At 37.1% G+C, this 21688-nt stretch overlaps 2 protein-coding genes across 4 annotated transcripts in view; one reads left to right on the forward strand and one right to left on the reverse strand.

Annotated features, from left to right (window-relative positions):
- Positions 1 to 10705, forward strand: part of LNPK (lunapark, ER junction formation factor) — a 40830-nt gene extending 30125 nt beyond the window's left edge. For all 3 annotated transcript variants that reach the window (XM_064660776.1, XM_064660777.1, XM_064660778.1), the window contains 3 exons: positions 585 to 655; positions 1921 to 2091; positions 9752 to 10705. In XM_064660776.1, the coding sequence (XP_064516846.1) occupies positions 585 to 655; positions 1921 to 2091; positions 9752 to 9948 (439 nt within the window). In that variant the 3' untranslated portion in view covers positions 9949 to 10705. The remainder of the gene's footprint in view (positions 1 to 584; positions 656 to 1920; positions 2092 to 9751) is intronic.
- Positions 1 to 21688, reverse strand: part of MTX2 (metaxin 2) — a 515033-nt gene that overhangs the window by 205061 nt on the left and 288284 nt on the right. The gene's annotated exons all lie outside the window — the stretch shown is intronic.

Consider the following 21688-nt stretch of genomic DNA (forward strand, 5'->3'; position numbering starts at 1 on the left):
TTAAATGGTTTTTTCTCCTTGTTTCACCTGGTATCTCTTTGCAGGTATACTGGTAATATTTTGGCAAAATTAACCTCTGTTTTGGGTGGTATTAGCCATGTGATACAAAGAAAAATCTGTGCTCAAGTGGATGAATGATCTATATTTTGAACAAAAAAAACCCAAACCGATTGCATTAGCACTTGAACTTTATATCCATTTTAAATGCCTTTAAGATTGTCTTCAGAACTGTCCAGTCCTATCAGAACTTCCATGTTAACTGTGGTCACTTTTCATATTAATTGTATTCTAGTGAATATTAACTTAATTTAGGTGTTATTTTCTGACACTGATGATATTACAAATATGTTGAAACATGAGGTTTAAAGTGTAGCTAAGAATATTTCACTGTGCTTAAACCAACTTTAAATCCTATTATGTAATATGCAGTTTGACTTTGCTTTTCGGGATAATAATTTCATTGTGGAAATTACCTTTTAAGAGAAAATATCTAAGGTATTAGTCAATATGTAAGGTAAAATACATCTCCCTTCAGTGTGTTATTGCTTAAAGGTATGTAATTATATATTATTCATACTTTCCAGGTATGCCCTTATATGTCAGCAATGCTTTTCCCACAATGGTATGGCTTTGAAGGAGGAGTTTGAATACATAGGTAAGAGATAATCTGTGTTAGACTCTGTTACTAGGCTTATGTTTCATAACTAGTATTCATTATACTTCTTTTTGGTTGCAGTTCTTAACTGTCATTGTGAAGTACCAAATCATATGGAAACATTTTTGGGTAACTTATTACACTGTATCTAAAGACTTCCTTCAAGACTTAAAGAAGTACTTTATTGCAACCTTGAGGTCAAACATTTTACTTGTAGAAAACTGTTCAGTGGAAATAAGCTTCCTCCAGTACATCCCTGAACATTGCTACTGGCTGTGAATGGTTCTCAGAAGGGTTTTATGTTGAGAAGCTATCTGACTTTAAAGTGTGCCTCTTTTAACAGAACTTAAAATTTTACTTTGTCAAGAAGATCTTGGGGAGATATCGGAAAAAGAGTGGGAACAAGCCCTAGGGGGCTCTATGTGAATTTATGGCTGACAATAACTTGAGACAGACACAGCTCTTTATAGAACACAGATGTTTTATTTTGCCTGCCTTCTACCACAAGTGTAAGCCTGATACTTAAGAAACCAGGGAATCTGAGATAAATCTTCTATTTAATTATGTTTTGCTTAATTTTATAAGTAAATATACAGCACTGAATGTTTCTTATGAAACCAAAGATATGTAGTCTATATGTCACCTTAGTTCAAGTGAGTTCACAACTCAACTGTGCCAGAAATTGCCACTTCTGCCCTTTTGGCAGGAGTGGGGAGAGCAGAAGGAGGTGCTTATCTGCTAAGTGGTATCTAGTACTTCTGCAGAACAAAGCTGCTTTTTCTTAATTAAGCACCACTGAATCAGAATGCTCCTGAAAAAGCAGAGAGAGACATACCTTGTGGAATTTCTATCATCTCCTTACTCAAAGGGTGAGGAAAGTGACATCTTAAGGGGAGCAAAAAAAAAAATATCATCTGCCAACTAATTTATTTTGTAGGAAAGAATAGAAGAACAGTGGCAACATCTGGGGGTACTGAATTGCATTATTATGTTCATTGTGGTCAAATCTTTAATAGCATTGGGCTCTATTCAGCACAGCAGCGCTGAAAGCAAACAGGTTTTTAAAAAGCAACTGTATGCTGAATTTAAAAAAAGGACCTATGTGGAACTGCTTGTGTAAATTTGGTGGAGATACTTTCAGGTACTGATAGTCACTTATTTAATTCTCTTTTTTTTGTGTTTTGGGCTGTCAGAATATAGTGTAGGAAAAAAGGTGAAATGTGAAGTTAATTAGTGAGGCTACTTACGGGGTCTGCTTTGTGTAGCATTTAGGTGTGCCTACTGCTTTTTCCTGAATCCTGCAAGAAAAACTAGACCTCAAGCTCCACGACTTCCAGACTTCAGTTTTGAAAAAAAGCGATCTATGGAATCGCAAGCTGAAACTGAGCCTCTAGAACCCAGAGAGAAAAAGCCCCAGGAGACTGAACAGACAGAAGGTATGTACTAATCTCATCAAGTCTGGTCTTTTTAAAATGTCTAATGAAATCCCCCCTGTCATCTATCTCTCTGTTTAGATACATTTTTTTAATAAGAATAAAACCAGCTGAAATAATCAAACACTGCTCAAACAGGCTTCCTGGTGAGGTGGTCAATGCCTGTCAGTGTTTGAGGCATTTGAACAATGCTCTTAACATGCTTTAACTTCTGGTCAAGCCTTATATAGTTGGTCTAGATGATTGTTGTTGGTCCCTTCTAACTGAAGTACAGTTTATTCTGACTTCATAATAAGTGCAGTTTATATGTTTTCTCAGTTCTTGTCCCTGCTTCTAACTTAGGTTGTTAGTGTCTTTTTTCCTGTACTTTAAAACTTCTTCATATTAGTTAATATCTCATGCAAGTGATGGCATAACAAATTTTTTTGCTCAAATGTTACTGACAAACAGGAACTAGCACTGTAAATTACAGAAATGGTTAAGAAGGGACTATGTCCCCAAGTAGTTAACTTTCACTGTGTTTGGCAGGTTATTTGATTGAGGTGTGTTGGAATTTCTGCCTTTGTTCCTTTTGCTCTTTTCCTCAGGGCAGGAAAATCTAGTAAAACTGCCTTGTTTAATTTCAGGTAGTTCAAAGACAAATTGTCAATTTTAATTTAACATGGTTCCTTTTGAGACATTTTATAGTCTGCAGATACAGTAGGCATCTGGTGTACAGCCAACAGGAAGATGCAGTGTTTTAAAAGACTCCAGAAATTACAACTTCAAACCAGAGGATCTCCAGTTAGATGTGCTATTGAGCGCTTGATGGGACTTCATGTTAGTTTAAGCAGGGATCATGGTGGGAAGCTATTGAATAGTGTGCAGCTAGAAACACACCAACTGTGGGAAACTCACAGTGCAATAGAAAGCATGTTTCTGCTTGATTATTTTTAACAGAGAGCACAAAATGGCCTTGGCCTTTACTTACTGGCATGGGAAGGCTGCACAGGACTAGTAGGGAAGTCGTATCTAACAGTGACTGTCTCAGGGTGTGGCCTTGTGAGAGTGCATTGTAGCAAAACCTTGGTTGGTTTCTTTTCCTGTGCCACAGTGCGCTCTTACCTCAAAGTAAGTACTGTTGCTGGCATGAAAGTAAGAATGAATGCAGATGCATGAAACTAAGACAGTGAAAATGTCCTATTTGCCCTCAAATCATAGAATCATCTTTTTAGTGAGTAGTAGGTTTAGATGCTTCTTGGCTACTTTTGAACTTAAAAGATAAAGACATTATTTATTACTGGGATCTTTAAAAGTGGGCTTGTTTTCCTCTGTGTGACTCAAATGGAGAAGTCCTTAAAGGATACTCAGCTCTTGGAGTTGTGTGCCTCAGGGGCTTCTGAGTGTTATAACTACAGGTTCTTAGAGGTTTTGGGAGGGGTGTTTGCTAATTAATCTGGTATTATCGTTGAAAGAAATGGTTATCAAACTATGCTTTTAGTGAGCTGCTGAGTCAGTCTATAAATGTTGTATAATAAGTAAAACCTTAAAAATTAGTGTGAGATTTTCATTAGGCATTTCAGACGTAGGACTGAAAACTGCAAAATAGCTTTTGCTTTTTTGAAAGCAGAATTTTATCAAGTATTTCAGGAGAAAAATAGGATGGCTTTATTGCAGTAAATGTGATTTTACCGATTTACCTTTAACAATGAAAATTGTTTTTTGTGATGTGGTCTTGTATTAATGTACTGCTTTATTTAAAAACAACAGAAAGAGCAACTGTGGGCTTCATTCCCCAGTTCTCTTTTCTTGATAGGAAGTATGTGGTGAAATTTTTCAGAAGAGGCATATGAAATAAGTAACTGGTGTACTGATTTTTGGTTTTCTAGGTTAAATAGCTGATCTTTTCTGAATATTTAATCTCCAAGATGATATGTCATTCTGTTATGATAATTGCTAAGCAGCCAGAAATAGAGTATGTGTTGATATTTTCCATAACTAATATCTAAGAAATACCTTGTTGATGTAGAAGAGGCCAGTGCCTGTCTGTGACTTGCTGTGAAGGAATCTCTTCTGAATGAGAAAATATTTACAGTAAATCACTTTTTCCATCAGAAGCGTAATACGAAGCATAACTGCTTACATGCAGTTGGGCTTTATTAGTAAATGAACATATTCTTTGATTGTAAGGTATGAATCTATCATTAAGGTAGAGCTCTGGGGAAGCCTTCTGCTCACCACAGTAATACAGCTGCTGTTGTAGCAAGAATAGAGAATATCTTCCCTTACAGATGTAGACAAACATTAACATCAGGAAACCAACTTCACCACAATGTTGACAACACAGAGAAGTCCCAACTCTTCTCTGTAACTCATTTAAACCGAAGCTTTATAGCTCAAAGAAACTGCAAGCTAATGTGATACAGAAATGCTATAAATATTTTTTACCAGTCAGCTACTTTGACTAATGGGTAGAGCAAGAAGCTGAATTTTTTTTTCAGTTGTGTGCTCATGCAGTGACAGCATGTTACATACAACTTCTGTGGATAAGAGATCTGAAGAATGGTTATGGGAAGTGCTGTTGGCACCGAACTTTGGAATTTTGTTTTTTTAATCCTCTTGAAATACGAAGTCATCAGCTGTCAATCTGATGCGGTTTACTAGTACAAATACCATGCTTATTCAGCAGAGTAACTTGGGAAATTTTAGTACCAGAATGAAGAAATATACTTCAGCTCTCTTCTTACCTTTTCCTTAAATGACTCACTCTTGATGGTATTTTTTTTCTTCATTAAAGGCTAGTTGGTTCTCTTATGTACTTTTTAAAAAAGTATTAATGTTTGGATCGTATTGAAAAACCAACAGGAACAACTTTTAGCCTCTTGATTAATTTTGCCTTGCCTATATTTAGTACTGTTATGCTGCATTCTTGATTCAGGTTTATCATTTAACACTGTTTTGAAGGTTGAAACAAAATTTGACTGCTTCAGATTTGACCGCAGTGGTCAGCACTTCGTGGACTGCTTTATGTACTGTCTCCAGATTTGTGTGGAATTCCTTGACCATCTTGCTCAAATATTTTTATGATGATTTACTACTGTGTGCTATGCTCTTTCCCTAGTTCAGCTACTATGCCTAGAACTCAGTGATTTCTCAGACACAGGTCAGCTTACCTTGAGTTCGATGGCTTGTAAACAAGTTCTTTTGGTTTTAAAATGTATTAGGTTTCCAGTCAACCACAGTTTAGTTTTGCTGAACAACATAGCCTTTCCTTTTTGGTAGGATATGAAGGGTAGAGGGAATGCTATGCTATTATCGGACTTCTTTTTCAAAGGCTTCACAGTAGCTTTCTGTGATAATCAAAGCCATTAACAGGCTATTGTGAGGCACATGTTCCTTAAAGCTACTTCGGCCACATGGCACTATGTGAAAGTCTGTCTTAACAAGGAGCTGTAGTAGTGAAGAAAACTTGTCCCAAAGGTCTTGAAAGCACAAGTAGCTATATTTTAGAGCAATTATCTTATACTAGTTTTTTGAATTCCCACATAAGAGATATTTTCTACTTAATTTAATAGTGATGCAGTATTGTGATTTCACTGATTACTCAGTGAAATACTCTGCAACAAGAGGAGGGGTAGCTGACTTACAGTGTGAAGTACATACACTTTTTAAGTACTATGGATTAACCAGGAATGTTGGGACTAAAAAGAACTGCTGTTGCCAGGAGCTGGTTTTTTAAGGTTGCATTGTTACAGCTCTTAAATTTGCCTCAGGCCAGCATAGGGCTGTTTGCTGTTAATATCATGTAGGTGTAGCTACATTCTTTGGTTAAATCATGGATTAAGTGTTAACCATCAAGGACACTTCAATTTTCTGGTGTTATCTTTAAGTTTGTAGTCAGCTTTTGCTTGTTAGCTGCTCTCACAATAACTTAAATCATGAAATCAGGTTGACTTTTGGCAAGCTTTCTGTTAATTGCTGTATGTAAAATGGAATCACTATATATTTTTAATGAAGGCTGATCATATTTGGAGTTAGCATCACTTACTCTGATTGCCTGACTACTGTTTTAAAGGACCCACTCTTGAGTTCCTTATAACTTTGTCAGGCATAATTATAAGACCAAAATTTTTCGTGTAACTTTGTTTTAACTGAATATTCTGGAGAGTTTCAAGAGTTCCAGTAAGTTTAATCAAGAACAGAGTGAAGGGAAAAGTCATATAATACCTGACAATTTTTGCTTAAAGAAGCACCGTCTCCATACCTTTTAGTAGAATATAAAAATGAAAGCACCATCCTTCTCCTGTTCCTCTGAATATAGATAGTTAGAATATGCACTTCATCGGGTTTTCATTAGAAGCTTCTCCTTGCTTCTGCTAGGGCTGTGATTGTCCCTGGGGCTTAACTGAAAGGTGTTGTGGATGGCATCCTTCTGATCAGACTGAGCAAATAGTCTCTTTACCTGCATTAGAACGAGTCACTTCTGCAGAGTGCTAAGCATGATTCAGCTGAGGACTGCAGGACTGAAACTCTGTAAATAAAGTAATGGTTGGTCTATGCTACAAGTGAGTTGAGAGGGCATGGAGCTGCATCTTCCTTACATCCTGTTCTGTCTTTGACTCGAGCCTGAACAGCAGCAATAAAGAAGGAATGTAACTCAAGTGTGGAAGGATTGTAGCAGGAAAAGGCACAAACTTATTCATAGAATTTGAGGCCGAAGGGAAAAATGCAGAGATGAGACAGAAAGAAAACTGACAGTTGGGAGATAAAGATTGAGCACAGGCAGAGATGGGATCAAGATGGAAATTGGAGAGCGGGAAGAGAGAGTGGGATGGTCTGGAAAGTAACTGGGAATATTAATTTGTTTGGGCAGAAATAGGGGGGTTGACTATCTGAGAGACGGCTCTAGAGAAATTTTGGAACAAGAAGCCAGGACAGAGCAGCCTGTGGTTGAGAAAGCAGAGAAGGAAGCTGAATCAGGAGGCAAGTCAACTGCAGATTTGCTGAGATGAAAGATAAGTCTGACAAAAAAATGGAGAAGCTGAGCTGCTCTGAGCAGCCTGAAGTGGAGCCTGGAACTAAATGGAGCCTTGTGTGGGAAGAGGGGTCTTAAGTTCTTGGTGTCAGATGGCAATTGTACTTGGTCTGATGGACAAGGGTGTGTAGCAGCTCCTCTTGTCAGTCATGACCTGAGAAGCCAGAGCAGTGGTTCTAAAACTTTCATCCCTGCTTGAATTCTGAATGTCAGCCTGAAGCAATCTGATTACTTTCAGACACTCAGCATGTTTTGATAAATATGAGCAAGTGGCATTTGACTGGCACTGTTTTTCTCAGGGGTTGGTTTTGGTACCAACACTGCTAAATATCTTTGTCAGGAACATGGACAGTGGGATTGAGTGCACCTTCAGCAGGTTTGCTGGTAACGTCATGCTGTGTGGTGCAGTTGAGGGAAGGGGTGCCATCCAGAGGGACCTTGACAGGCTGGAGAGGTGGGCCTGTGCAACCCTCATGAGGTTCAACAAGGCCAAGTGCAAGGTACTGCACCTGGATTGGGGTAATCCCAAGCACAAACAAAGACTGGGAGAATGGATTGAGAGCAGTCCTGAGTAGAATGACTTGGGAGTATTGGTTGGCAAGAAGCTTAATATGACTGGGCAATGTGTGCTTGTAGCCCAGAAAGCCAACTGTGACCTGGGCTGCATCAAAAGAAATATGACCAGCAGATCAAAGGTGGTGATTCTCCCCCTCCACTCTCGTGAGATCCCACCTTTGTCCAGCTTTCTGGGCCTGACCTGTTTTCAGCTATGATAGAGTTAATTTTCTTCTTAGTAACTGGTATAGTGCTGTGTTTTGAATTCTTACAGGAATCATGTTGATAACACAGTAATGTTTTGGCTGTTGCTAGGTAGTGCTTATTTTAAGTCAAGGAATTTTTGGTGTCTCATGCTCTGCCAGTGGGGAGCTACACAAGAAGCTGGGGGAGAGCATAGCCAGGAGAGGTTACTTGAACCAGTCAAAGGGATATTCCATACCACAGAATGTCATGGACAGTATACATAAACTGGGGGGGTTTGGATGTGAGGGGCTGATCACTGCTAGGAAATGGGCTGGGCATCAGTCAGCATATGGCGAGCAGTTGTATTGGGCATCACTTGTTCCATTTTTTTTCCTCTCTCCTCCCCCCCTCTTCCCCTTCCCACTTTCCTCCCACTTAGTTACAGTTGCTGTAGTTGTTACTATTTTAATTTCTTTCAACTATTAGACTGTTCTATTTTTAATCCATGGATTCTAACTTTTTTGTGATTCTCCTCCCCATCCCACCAGGGTGGCGGGAGGGTGGGTGGGGAGTGAACCACTGTCTGTGTGATACTTACTTGCAGGCTGGGTTTAACCACAGCAGACCCCCAGCATAAGAAGGACATGCTTCAGGAAGACCTTGGAGCAGCCCTTCAGGACCTCAAGAGAGCTGAAGAGGGACTTTTTACAATGGCATGTAGTGATAGAACAAGGAGAGATGGCTGTGATCTGGAAGAGAGTAGCTTTAGGTTAGATATTAGGAACAAATTCTTCACTGTGAGGGTGGTGAGATGCTGTAATAGGCTGCCCAGAGAAGCTGTGGATGCTCCCTTCCTGTAAGTGTTCAAGGCCAAGTTGGATGGGGCTTTGAGCAACTTGTTCTAGGGGACAGTGTCCTTGCCCATAGCAGAGCTGTTGGAAGTAGATGTTGGAGCTGTTGGAGCTGTTGGCCCCTTCCAACCCAAACCATTCTATGATTCTCTGAAGTTACAAACATTTGATAAGGCTAACATTTTTGAGCTGTAACTTTGTATCAGTTTTGCAAACTGTTCACCTTTACAGTATACATTAAAGCTGTATGGTGTTGACTAATACTAGTCAATAAATAAACTGCCATCAGTACTATCATTCTACAGTACCTTTGCATCATTTAGTACAACACTTTGCGTTCAGTTTTCCTGCTGACTTCAAAATGTGACTCATTTCTCATATGCTACTGAAATCCTGTCGTGCAGCTAGAATTTACCTCTTTAGAGGTAGTACTTACAATAAATGGTTTTGGTCTTCAAAATATGCATATCATCAAGGACACTCCCATCCCAGATTAAGAGGAAATATACTCCTGTGCAACCTTCCTACACTTGCCCTTGGAAGACTGGGAATATACAGTAATTTTCATTGGATGGTTTGATATGTTCTGCTATTTTTTTTTCTGGTTGTCTGACTTATGTTTAAAGTAGTTTCCACGAAGTAGTATGTTTAGGTTCTGTTTGCAGATTGAACTCTTATAGGAAAAGTTATACAGTTGGTAAAACTGACATCACCAAGCACAAAGAAGCTGAATTACCATCATGCATTGTTTCTAACATCTCACATTAATGAACAAGCTTAGAGAAATTGTTGAGGGTGAACGGATACAAATAATACGTAATATTTTCTTAGTAGGATCTAAACTCTTCTCCATAGCATTTTCTTTATTCTTAAATTTTATAGGTTTTACATGTGACCCTCTTGTTAGAAAAATCAAATAGTTTTTACCAGTTGAGAATGTCATGCAGTTACTAGTCAAAACCTGCATGTGATTACAAAATGTTTCATTTGCTTTTAAATAATATTAGCCGCCTCCTTATTTCTGGAAATAGTTATTTCATCATTTTTCTTTTCACAGAATCTGAAGATGATGTGGCCCAGATCATTGAGACAAACGAGACAGATGATAAAACACCAAGTTCTGAGCAGCTAAATGATAAGCTAGCTGAAGAAATTGAAAAAGAAGAAGCAGAGAACATTTCAACAACTGAAGACTCTATTTCAGAGTCTATTTCAGCTGAACAAAGTGAAGAACCTTTAATGAAAGCAGAATAAAGTACTTCAAGTGCCTTCTGTAGCTAGTTTTTAGCTTTGTTCATGCCTGTTGTTACTATTCAGGTGAGCTTTTTTTAATGGTACAACTTAAATCTTGCTTGAGCTTAAACTGCCTCAACTGCCAGTGTGTCAAAGCTATGTGTAAAAGTGGGTATTGTAAATTAAGCATGTGTCATTAAGTTAACATATAGAATGTATAGTTGGTTGAAGTCTAACAGTTGTAGCCATTGTTTAGTTTGCATATTTAAAAACTTTAAAGTATAAGCTTTGCTAAGGGTGACTTATAATTTGACATATCTTTAGCTGTCCATGTAAAGAGCAATTACTGACAGCAAGTGACCTAGTAAGTTTGGTCTAGTGAATTTAAGATACATTTTAATGCTGCCCTGTTAAACAAATTGAGTACATGTTAAATACACAGATGTTTACAAGCTAAAGTGTCATCTGACATTTGACTTAAGCATATGAAGTGTCATTGCAGTGGTGTTAATATTATTTGTTGTCTAACTTCTTGACAGAATTCAGTTAAATGGCACTCGGATAAATGGCATCTCCTTTGGTGTTTGCATTGCAGATGAACCAGAGGCACCTACATACAAAACTGTTTTGTGTTTACATAAAATATAGAAAGTCTCTACACTTGATTGTACTTGAATACAAAGCACTATTTATACTTGTACAATAATGACAAGATATAAGTGAATTTTGTGCCTTTGTGTATTTTGTTAAAGGAAAATAAAGACATCTAGCAGCACTACTTGCTTTGTGATTCCTAAAGCTGAAGAGAATTTGTTCTGCTGTATGCAGCTATTCTACAGTTACTTTGTGCAAGTTCAGAAGGAACATGACACCTTAAAAGGAGAATGTCTATATGTAGCCAAGGTGGCTTTGATAGACTAGAAATAGATCCCTGAAGAATAGGGGAAGTGCATGTGCATTTGCCAAAAGGCTTTCTTAACTGTGCCCAAAGCTTGTTGATACTATTTATTGTTACAATTACAATTAATATTTGCTGCTGAATTATTGAAACTGTACTTTTTTTTATCCTATAGCTTTTCAAGCTAAGGACACTTGTTATACATATCCTGTTAAATGTAACAGCTGGGATCCTGGAATAGAATTTTTCTGGTGCCTGGAAGTGAGGTACCTAAATCAATCAGATTTTTTTAGAAATAAATGGTGACCATGTGTAACTTGGTTGATTTAGTAGTACTTCTGAGAAGAGTTTTGTGTGCAATGCTCTCTGCTTACCTCAGTATAGGGAGAGGAGGAATTCCAAAACAATTTTTAATCTATTGTCTTGGTCCCAAAGGGAACTGGTTTTCACCCTGTAAAGACAACAAAACCCCTAAATCTTAGTAGCTCAAAAGCCCTCTACAAGAAAAGCATGTTACTAAATGTGACCTTAGTATCCATGTCTTTTTACAAGACATAATTATATATTACATGAACATCAGTGATTAATTTTCTTTTCCAAATACATGCTTTATCTTCTGATTCCTTGGGGTTAGTTTAGAAGCTCAACCTTGCATCAGTCAGAGTCACGTTTGGTCTGTATTTAGAAAAATGAGGAATTTTTTTTCTGCTTTGCTATCTAAACTGCAATTCATATTTTAATTAGTAGCCTTATTAGAATGTAGGCATGTGATTAAAGATGTACTTATAGATGTTTGACTATACTTACATAAACAATTAGTTACATACAAAATGTTTATTTACTATCGTAGTTGGGAACACAAAGAAAACAGTCGCTTTAACAAACATGTCTTACAGTGTGAGAAAAGTACAGGGTACAAAGTGATAGGGGAATATTTTATTTAAAATTAATATTAAAATTATTATTTTAATATTTTCAGAGAATGTATTTTAGATTCTAGAACTTATTTAAAATGGAAATAATTTTGCCTGAAAGGGGACAAAGTTTACGTATTATTTTGTAAGATGTTAATCTCTCCTTTGTACTGATTTGTCTGCTTAAAGGCTGGTTTCTTTGGAGAGGAAAAAAAAAATCACAGACCACATCAATAATTCAGCACAATAAATTGTTGAATGTACTTACATTAGAATCACTAAAACGAAGTAAAATTTGACATCCTGATCCCTCATACGGCATATGAAGGCATGAATAACTGTCACTTCAGAACTTAAGGTTACTCTAGGCACAGATATTAGTTCCTTTTAAAAATGTGTATCTTAAGTGTCTGTTCTTGTGTAGGGTCATATCAGGTCCTTTCCACGACAAGCAGCTGCTGGGCTGTAATGCATGTAATATCTGTGGAATTGGCTGAGAAAATGATCTTTATTTTACCTATTAAAAATATTTTTGTTAGCCTGGGACACATATGTTTTCACATGTCCTGCTTTTGCCAAAGAAGCTGATGTTTCTTCGGTTGTTGGGAATATGAACTTTTTTGAAAAAAGAGACTCAGTATCTGGAATGGGGTGGGGTTTTGTTTCTCCCGATGTTCTTAAATGTGAAATTAAATGTGTCATTAGCAACTTTCCACAAGAATGATTGTTACTTTTTGTTTAATATGTCACTGAAGGATCAAGTAGAGACAGTCAACCTGATGTGAAAATGAATACTTTTTAGAATGTGAAAACCTAGCTTTTAGATCTAAAACTACATAGAATTTTTGAGGAGGGGGAAGTGTGTTTTAAGCACATGGTAGAGTTTTCCTGGTAGACTTTCATACTAAAAAAGTATCCAGGCAGTCATTTACATTAACTGCTTCAGAAGGCTTGAAGGTTATGTTAAGGATGTCCTGGTATTTTGGTAGGGAAAAATCAGTTTTTAACTTCGTAATTTTTCAGGGGTTTAAAGCAGCTGTAGTAAGTGAGGGTACAGATTTAATTAATCTGTGAGTGAATTCAGGCTCATGGAGATATGTGTATGGTGACAGACTATGGACTTTCCTCAATTTACAGTAAGCATTCACATGTTATTCCTGCCAAGTGTGTCTGCCTTAGTCCTGATAGGAATATGAGATGAAGATTATGTTTCTGCAGCAGTTACTTCTTGCCTTCTGTGTACTGTAAGTGTGGCAGAAGTAAAAGGCACCTGTCCAACAGGAATGGAATCAAAATCCAAAAATACTTGTAGATGAACAGCAGTAGCCACTTAGTCACTTGGTCTTTATAACACCAAGAAAAACTTGGAAGTAGGAGTATGTAGACCAAAAAGGTACAGTAATTGTCAGTCATATTTAATCCAGTTGCAGACAGACTGTTAAAGATGAGGAAATGGAAGAAAGTAGGGGGAAAATACCGCAATTGCTATGGTTCCATGTTTTGTTGTCTTCTGACTTCCTAGTAGGTACTTGAATCTCAGTTTTTTTGAAAGTACTTAAAAGCCTGGTCATGTGAAAAACCTCAGATGTTATAGGATCCCCCTTTCTTTCTGTGTCCAAAATGAAAAGCAAAATTGAGTGGGGTAGTAAAGTAATACATAGCAAGCTTGTTGGTGCCATGTTTTTATTGATTCTGAAATATTGTGAATAACTGCAGAGATCTCCTTTTAGTCAAACATAGCTTATAAATAAGGGAGGAATTATCTGGACTATGTAAACTCTACCACAAAAGACAAATGACTGTTCTAATTCAAAATAAATTTAAATGAATTGGTCAAATTTAAGCTTTACTAAGAAGTCTGCCGAGCAGGGAAGAAAGGCAATGTTATTTCAAACTCTGATACTTTTCTAAAGAAGAAAACAGTTGATTAACGTTGGACATTTTGACAGAAATAGATAATGTAGTGGAATCTTGGTATGACGATGGTTTGTCTCAAGAATTCTGTTTAGGCCACATGCAGGAGAAAGAGACGCTTTGCTCAATGGCAAAGGAGAATAATGTGGAAGTTGACAATTTAGGAATGGTCTAGAGGTTATCAAAAGCATATAACTAGGGGTGTGTATGGTTGCCTTGAAGTCAAGAACAAGAGGTTTGAACACCATGTGGTGCATGAGTAGAAGCCAATGAAGGACTTAATGACAGAGTGAAAGATGTTGGAAGAATGGAAGGGATAGTGGTTTTGTCTGTCAGAACAAGGTCTTAATCGAGAGTTAAAGAAGACGAGCTTGCAAACATTTTTCAGAAAATGTGGGAGGGTTTGCCTATTACTACATGGCAAGGTTAATAGCATACCCCAGGTTAATAGCATATTCTTATTTCAGAAGTAATAAGGCTGCAATTGACAATGAATCATATTGGCAAAACTCGTTTGTGTTTTAGAGTTAATTTCAGAATAAACAGATGTCAATAACTTTTAGAAGAAACTGTCTAGCTATAGCTAGAGGTTTATAATGTTTTTAACTTTCAAAGGCTAGGAGAAACACTTCTGGTACATGGTTCTGAACATAGCAATGTTTGTGCACTTGTAGGTCTTTGGTGATGGATGAGTGAGTAGGGTAGAGGAAATTGTCCATGATTCCATAGTTACATCTGCTATTAAAAACTTCCAAAGTCTTAATCTTCATGAAGTCTGAACACATCCAGTACAAGAGTACTAGATGTAAAGACAGCTTTAAGTAAGCTGCTGCTTCTTATTTATTCTGCTTCTGGAATAAGGTTTTGTTAGATCTTTCACAGTGTGGAAGACTGTTCATGGGGTAAGGCATATCCTGTCTGGAAATGGTTCACTAGAACAGTAACCTTGAAAATTTATTTGACCAGTTCACTGGGTGTTCTCAAGCAAAATGTTTAGGCCCTTGTTTCCTGTCCAGTGACATGATTAAAAGTTAGTGCATCAGATCTCAGTATTTCATGTTTCAATTCCTTTCTGAAATTGATACATGCAAACCTGTCCAGATTTCTGGTGTAGTGAGCATCCCAAGGAGAGACTGCATAGAAACCATACCCCAATACAGGCTAATTTAAGAAGAGGCTGCATATACATCAAATGCATAAACACTAGGAGGAAAGTAAGTTTTTTTTTAACTGAAAGTTTGAAAGTTCTTAATAATTTGGACAAATAGCTTTGCAGGAGGCATTAGGTTTAAGATGGAGTTGGAGAACAAGAGTGCAATAACAGATTACTCTGTAACCAGTGGTGTGTGCCTTCTTGTTGTTGATTAGGAATGTATTTAATGAGAGTATCTAAGTGAGAGTTTTGTCTGTTGTCAGGAAGTTTTGATTCACTGAAAAAGTGTGTGTGAAATGGTTAATTATTGATCTGTGGGAGTGCTCCTCTCTTCCATCGTGTGGTCTTTAGGTGGAGTTCATAGTTCTCAGGTTTGTGGAGGGTGATGAAGGTGAGGAATTACAGCCGATGGGACTGGCTGGCATAGGGCTATTGGCTGCAGGTCTTGGTGTTTAGTAACACACCAAAGTTTCTGGCAGAGGAAAAGCTGTAAACTTCCATCAGAAATGTGTCATATTTGAGATGTATCTGGTTGTCTGAAATTAAGTGTACTTCATGCTCTGGATTCTGGGTCTTTGGAGGAAAGGGATGGCCTCCCGAGTAGGTGGGAATTTCTTAGCACTAGGTCTTCACTAGAGGGTTGTTTACACAACAAATAGAATAAGCTATAACAGTGTTTAACAATAGGAACTGCTACCCTTCAGCATTTAAAAAAATAATAAATTGAGTTGTCCCTTAAGATCACAAGTCTCAAGGAATTTGACTTCACCATTGCTTTTGATTTGTGGACCTCTCTAGGGTCTTATCAGGTCACATTCAATCTTTTCTCTGCGAGAATAATGATTCTATGAAGAATAAGACCTAGAGAGTGTATGATGGGCAGGATAGTGAGCAGGGTTTTAAAATGAAATGTATTGATTATACAATAATTTGCTCCCAAACCATGGGGTTTTGAGATTAAAGCAAACACACCAAGATTCTTGATAGATTATTTAACTTTGCAACAGTGCAAAATCTAAAGCACTGTATCATAATATAACCCTTTCAAGGTTGCGTAAAATCGATTTGATCATGACTTAAATTTTTGCATAGAAGGGAGTGTCCTGACCAATTCTTGTAATACTGGTTATCTCTCACTGTAGTCACTGTGGGAATAAACCTACTTCAGGACTGCCTCTGTATGTACCTAGCATTATAGTGCTAGGATTTTCAGTAGATAATTACTAATGTTTTTCAGGAGGGCTTCATAAGCCTTTGCCACTGTAAAATCATGTATTCTCTGTTCTTTGTGACAAAAATAATTTGCAAAAGTGAGGTTGTAATTGCCAGAGAGGAATACATGCAGCAAAATCCTGAGGTAATCAGATATGGGAGAAAAGGGGTGCGGATACTGAAGACCTGACAATTTTGGGTGTTCAATTTGTAAATTCAAAGTCATCTCTAAATTTGTAACTTATATTGAAATAATAATTCTTTTTCTCTTTCTCTCTCCATTTTGCTGCCTCAATGAAAATAGAGAAGCTGGATTTGTAGAAAACTCAAGCAACAAAGACCTTCCAGCTCTTCTGAAGTGGTCTGCCCTCTAATTCCTTGCGTCATTTCAAGGAGTTCTACTCACTTGATGAAACTTAATTTTGACTTGTTCAGCACTCAAAGAAAAACATTTTACAAAACCACCAAGAAAATTAATTTTAAGAAAACTATTTTGAATGATGTTTTAAAAGAAATGTGAAAGATGTTATTTCTTTAGGAATGTTTGAACTTGTATTTTTTGTATATTGAGCTTTTATTTAAACAGGAGATCCTGTATATTTATAGATGTTATTGTTGTAAGCCTTGTTGTTACATTAGCAAAGGGTGTGTGTGTTTATGTACTATAAATAGTATCTTTAATCAGAAGTATCATTTTAATCCTAGCTGTGGCCTTGACCAGTAGTTACATCACCTGCAATTGAAATCCCATTAAAATCAATTGCAAAGACATTAATTAGTGTGAATTCTTGGGGTCTAATAGACTTCATGAAATATCTTAGTTTTTCTGCTTGTAATTGAGAAAATATTTGAATTTGTGCTCCCCTTTTGAAATTTACTATTTGACTAAATGAAGTAAATTTTAAAGCATATGAAATTAAATTATATAGCTTGTTGTTTGAATATATGGTGCCTTTGCTTCTCCAGGATAAAAAAATCCTGATTATGAAGAAGCTATTTATTCACTTGATCTTCATTTATGGTGTCAAGGTGATAATTCTGTTTAGTAGTTCCTTCTGTGCTGATTCAATCAACTTGAATTTCATAGGGGTTTTTTTTTTAAGGCCCTTATGTTACCAAACAAAAATGAGAGTGGCCCAGCCTTTTTATTGCAGTCTCTGCCCCCAAGTTGGACAGGCATATGTAGGAGAAGAAAGTTGTTCAAGGTTGAGTAGATGCTGATAAGACCCATTTATCTGTGCTGCAACCAGTTGTGAGAACTCCTGGCTCATGGCATGAACAGCCAGCTATCAACCCTCAAAGATCTGACTGGCACAGGATGGCAGAATTTTGTGTATGCTGAAGAAGATGCAGGGAAAACTCAGTATAAAAAATATGTGGCAGCTTCAGAGGGAACTGTGGAGTTGCAAAGTTGCTGAATTTGACCCACAGTTACAGAGGCATTTCAGGGTAGATGTTACAGGTTTTATCTAAATGGTGATTTATGTCCTTATTCCTCCATTATTGTCCACAAGGTACTGCCCTGTGTCACAGGCCTGTATTACCTAATTTTTTCAGACTGTTTCATTTTCATTAGTACAGCTGCTTTAGCTTGTGATCAGTGTACTGCACCTCATTGATAATCTAAGAGGGTATTAGATGCACAGAAGTGGCACCTAACCCTGTCAGTCTGGCTTGATTGACCCCTCAGCTTCCAAAACATGGGTTCATTTTTTTTTTTTTTTTAAGCCCAAGTTAGCCTGCATCCATTTTCACACACATTCTGGGCAGTTTAAAGGTTGGTCGGATTCGAATATTGCTCTTTCAAATTTGATAATGTATGAGTACAGAACTGTGACCTTTGATACGTAGTAATACATCAACATGACACAAGCAGTAAGTGCAGCAATTACCTTTACTACACTTCAGATTGTGTTTTAGTTCTCATCTTGTAAGCAATTATTTCAGGAAAAAAGGGATGCCTTTAAGTTAAATATATTTTGCAAATAGTGTAAATGCAGAAATTAATCTTTGGGGACTTTTTGATTTACAGGTGAATGTTTTCAAATGAATCTTGGCTTTTAAATTAACATTGGTTCCCTGGTAGAAATGAATCTTGTGCCACTGGCTTTTATACTACTTTTTTTTCTGAAAGAGTTTTTTTAACCATTTTTGTTGTGTTCTAATGTAATCTAAGTTTCATGTTCTAATTTATGGCTAAAGTCTGACCCTGCAAGCTGTTGACATGTTACTGTGTTCGTGTTGCTCCCATGATAATACTCATGAGTGGGTTATGTGCATGGTAATAATGCAAGCTTACATGCTTTTAAATGCCTTTTAGAACACGAGCATATCAGACCTGCACCACATATTGATTTAAAATGCTGTTTTTAAATGTTTCGTCTTTTTCCTGAGCAGATCAAGATACTCTCGGTTTATTTCCAAATTTTCTTTCTCACCTGTAGTTATAAATTATTTGGATAATGATAGTGCACAACCACTACCTGGTAGCAGTATAAAACCACAAATCAGTACTCCTTGCCAAAGAGCATAAAGCCTTGAGAGGACTGATAGCAGTTGTGGTTCTGTGGTTCCTCTGTTCTGTGGACTGAAAATCAGAATAAAATTACTGTATCATTCTGAGCAAGCAATTGAGTAACCATTGAATGGTGACTTTCTGTCAATGCTGTCTGTCACAACCCAAATTTGAAGGAATAATTTGAAGTAGACTTTATTGTTGGAAAATATCTGCTTCTTCAGCAGCCAAGCACTAAGCAGTGTTGGTGTGCTGGACTTAGGCACTGAACTTTAATTGAGGAGCTGGGAAAAGTGAAATCAACACCTTTTGGAATGGCTTTCTTTAGGCTGTCAAAAATCTAAACCCCTAGTCCCCAATACCATCTGGCTGTTCTAGGATCCAGGCCCAGGAGACAGCTGATCCCAGTGGCCAATGTGGAATGGGGACTGAATAGAGCTATTCTCTTTCAAGTCTACCATGAGCAGAGGAGTGAGTGCTTTCACTAAGGTAGCTTTCCCTTTTGAACTCTTGCCTGTGGCAATTGCTCATTTGCTGTACATGTGCACTAGTTATAGATTGATAATAAACCTAAAAGCTTTCCTAATGCAACTCTCATGGAAGGGTGTCTCTAACAAATTTTCTCGGTATTTTCTAGCAAGAGAAAATTCTTAACAATCATGGTGGTGTTTGTTCTTGGGGAGGAAAATCAAAAGAAATATATTAGACCACCGTATAAATTACTCCTAATCAAGCACTTGACCACAGAAATTGTTTTACAAAGCCGAGAAGAATGTGCTAGCTGGGGAAAAGGTGCAAACATGTTTCTGTGCTGTTTCTTGTTTCTTTTGACCTTTGCCACGTAAGGGCACTTGGGCCCTTAACTCCTTTAAAATAAAAAAAACCCCAAACCTTAGGCCTTTTTTTTTTTTTTTTGCATGCTTTTATAAATTCTAAGTGTTAATAGTAGTAACTTATTTGGAAAAAAATACCCAACCTACTTTTGTGCAGTGTTTTCCATCAAAAAATATAAATAGTGTGTATGTGGAAATCTTGAGTCTGTGCTGCTGACTTAGCAGATGACGGTGGTTACAACAGCTCAGTGGGGAAGTTTGTTTTTCAACTGGAACTCCATGTTTGTAGGAAATTCCTTAGGCTGAAAGGCTACCCTTGTGACTGTGGGCAGAGAAGTGCATTTATTACTTGACTACAAATAACAACAGGAGAACAATGGCAACTGCTCATTGCATGTCAGCATTTGTTGATTGTTGTTTGCTCATGCTAAATTTATTACTTCTGGTAACAACTTAGGCCTCTTTAGTTCTCTGAATTGTATATTATTTACCATTTTTTAAAAGAGCTGACAACACTCGTATTCCCCAACAGTAGAATCCTTTTTATAATATCTATAAAATATTTCCTTTCTCTCATATTTTAGATAAGGAATACTACTACAGCAATATGACTAGAAGTACTTATTTTTTAGAAATGCTAGGGTTTTTGTTTGTTTCAGCTATTTACCTACATCTATGTGGTTTTGGGGCTTTTTTTTCAAATGGTGAATGACAACCTGGTTGCAGAAAGTATTGTCTTTTTAGAGTTTATCTTAAAACTTAGCAATTTGCAATGGTGAAAACCTCCTGGAAGGAGTTTGTTGGATTATTGAACAAATGGTGAGCAGCTGAAATTTATGGACACTTAATGGAAAGTACTTGACTAAAACTGCGTACAACTCGTTGTGAATACTCCTGATATATTATTATAAGGCGTTACATTAGCCTAGTCATGAAGTCTGATCTATTTGATTTTAAAATCTCAGATTGTGTTATGACTAAGTGTAATGATTCTCAGAGCTGGGATATTGTTAGCCATTGTGAACAGTACAGAAGGAGCCTCAGGATGTATAATGTAATAGATGCAATTTTGTTTGAATTTTTTTTCCCAAGGCCAATTTAATTTTGATTTATTTGCCTCATTAACCCAAGGATTCAGAAAATTGAGTGCCACCTGAGTGAGGTATTATTAACGCTAGTGAAATATCTTCAAAATCACTCCATGCTTATAAATTAGTCTTTTGAAAGCATTTTAAAGGCATAATGATACTGTAGTGAAAATGTACAGCATCATTTAAAAATTGCAGAATGCTTATTTGATTTCAGAAATAAGAGTTGGTCACCTGACTTAAATATATACTGATCTATTATTTATGCTTTGAAAATAGAGCTGATAAAAAAGCATAAGTGTTCTTGATATTATATTTTGTCATATCTAGCTAAAAAGATTGAAATCCAGAGAAACAATTTTCTGAAGAAATGAAATAGTATGCCCTCCTGAACCCCTGGGGAAAATAGCCTCTCTAGTTGCTCAGAATACGAAGCAGTAGAACAGTAAAGTAAAACAGACAGCCCATGTCACATTCCTATTTGTACAGTCTGGAATGATGTTTTAAAAACATTTTCTAGTTATTTTTGATAAATAAATGGTGCAAATAACATCTGCAAAACAACCCTGCTGATGTAAGATTTTTCAGATCAGATTTGTTTGTCAGTGAAAGTTCAGAAAATTGCTTTGCAAAACTAAGGTTGTATAACTCCCAAAAATATGCATAACAAATGTACAAGAATATATCTTGTTCTTCTCTTGCCTTCCCTCAGAAAAACTAATGCTGATTCCCCATTACCTTTGCTTCCGGGCTCAGAAGGTAGCTTGATGAAATTATCAGATATCAGAAAGCTCAGTTCCTAAACACAGACAGGTTTATAAGGTGTTAAGTAGCCGAATGTTCATGTTGATGGTGGGACATCCATTTGGAATCGTGTATCTTGGTTAAAGCTCTGAGATTTCCCTCAGAGCCAGTAGTGCTGCACTGAAAACTTAGCTAAGGGTTCTAAGATCCTTCCACAGGTGCTGCACCAATGGTCAGGGTGTGTGAGTGACAGATGTGTGTGGCCTGGCTGTTGCTTTCTTCAGGTTCTGCCAAAGGCTGGTGCACTGAGGATGAAGGGAAGTTCCTCCAAATCTTGTGACTCCCAGAAGTGCACTCTCCAGTGTAAGGATGCTGCTGCCACTCTAATTTCCATTACTGACATAAAAGCTGAGATGGAAAAACCTTCCTTGGGCAGTAGTATTGAGTAACCTGATGCCATGGCTCTACAAATGCCCCATTATCCAAGACT

The sequence above is a fragment of the Pseudopipra pipra genome, chromosome 7 (genome assembly GCF_036250125.1).
Source record: "Pseudopipra pipra isolate bDixPip1 chromosome 7, bDixPip1.hap1, whole genome shotgun sequence".
Classification (NCBI taxonomy): domain Eukaryota; kingdom Metazoa; phylum Chordata; class Aves; order Passeriformes; family Pipridae; genus Pseudopipra; species Pseudopipra pipra.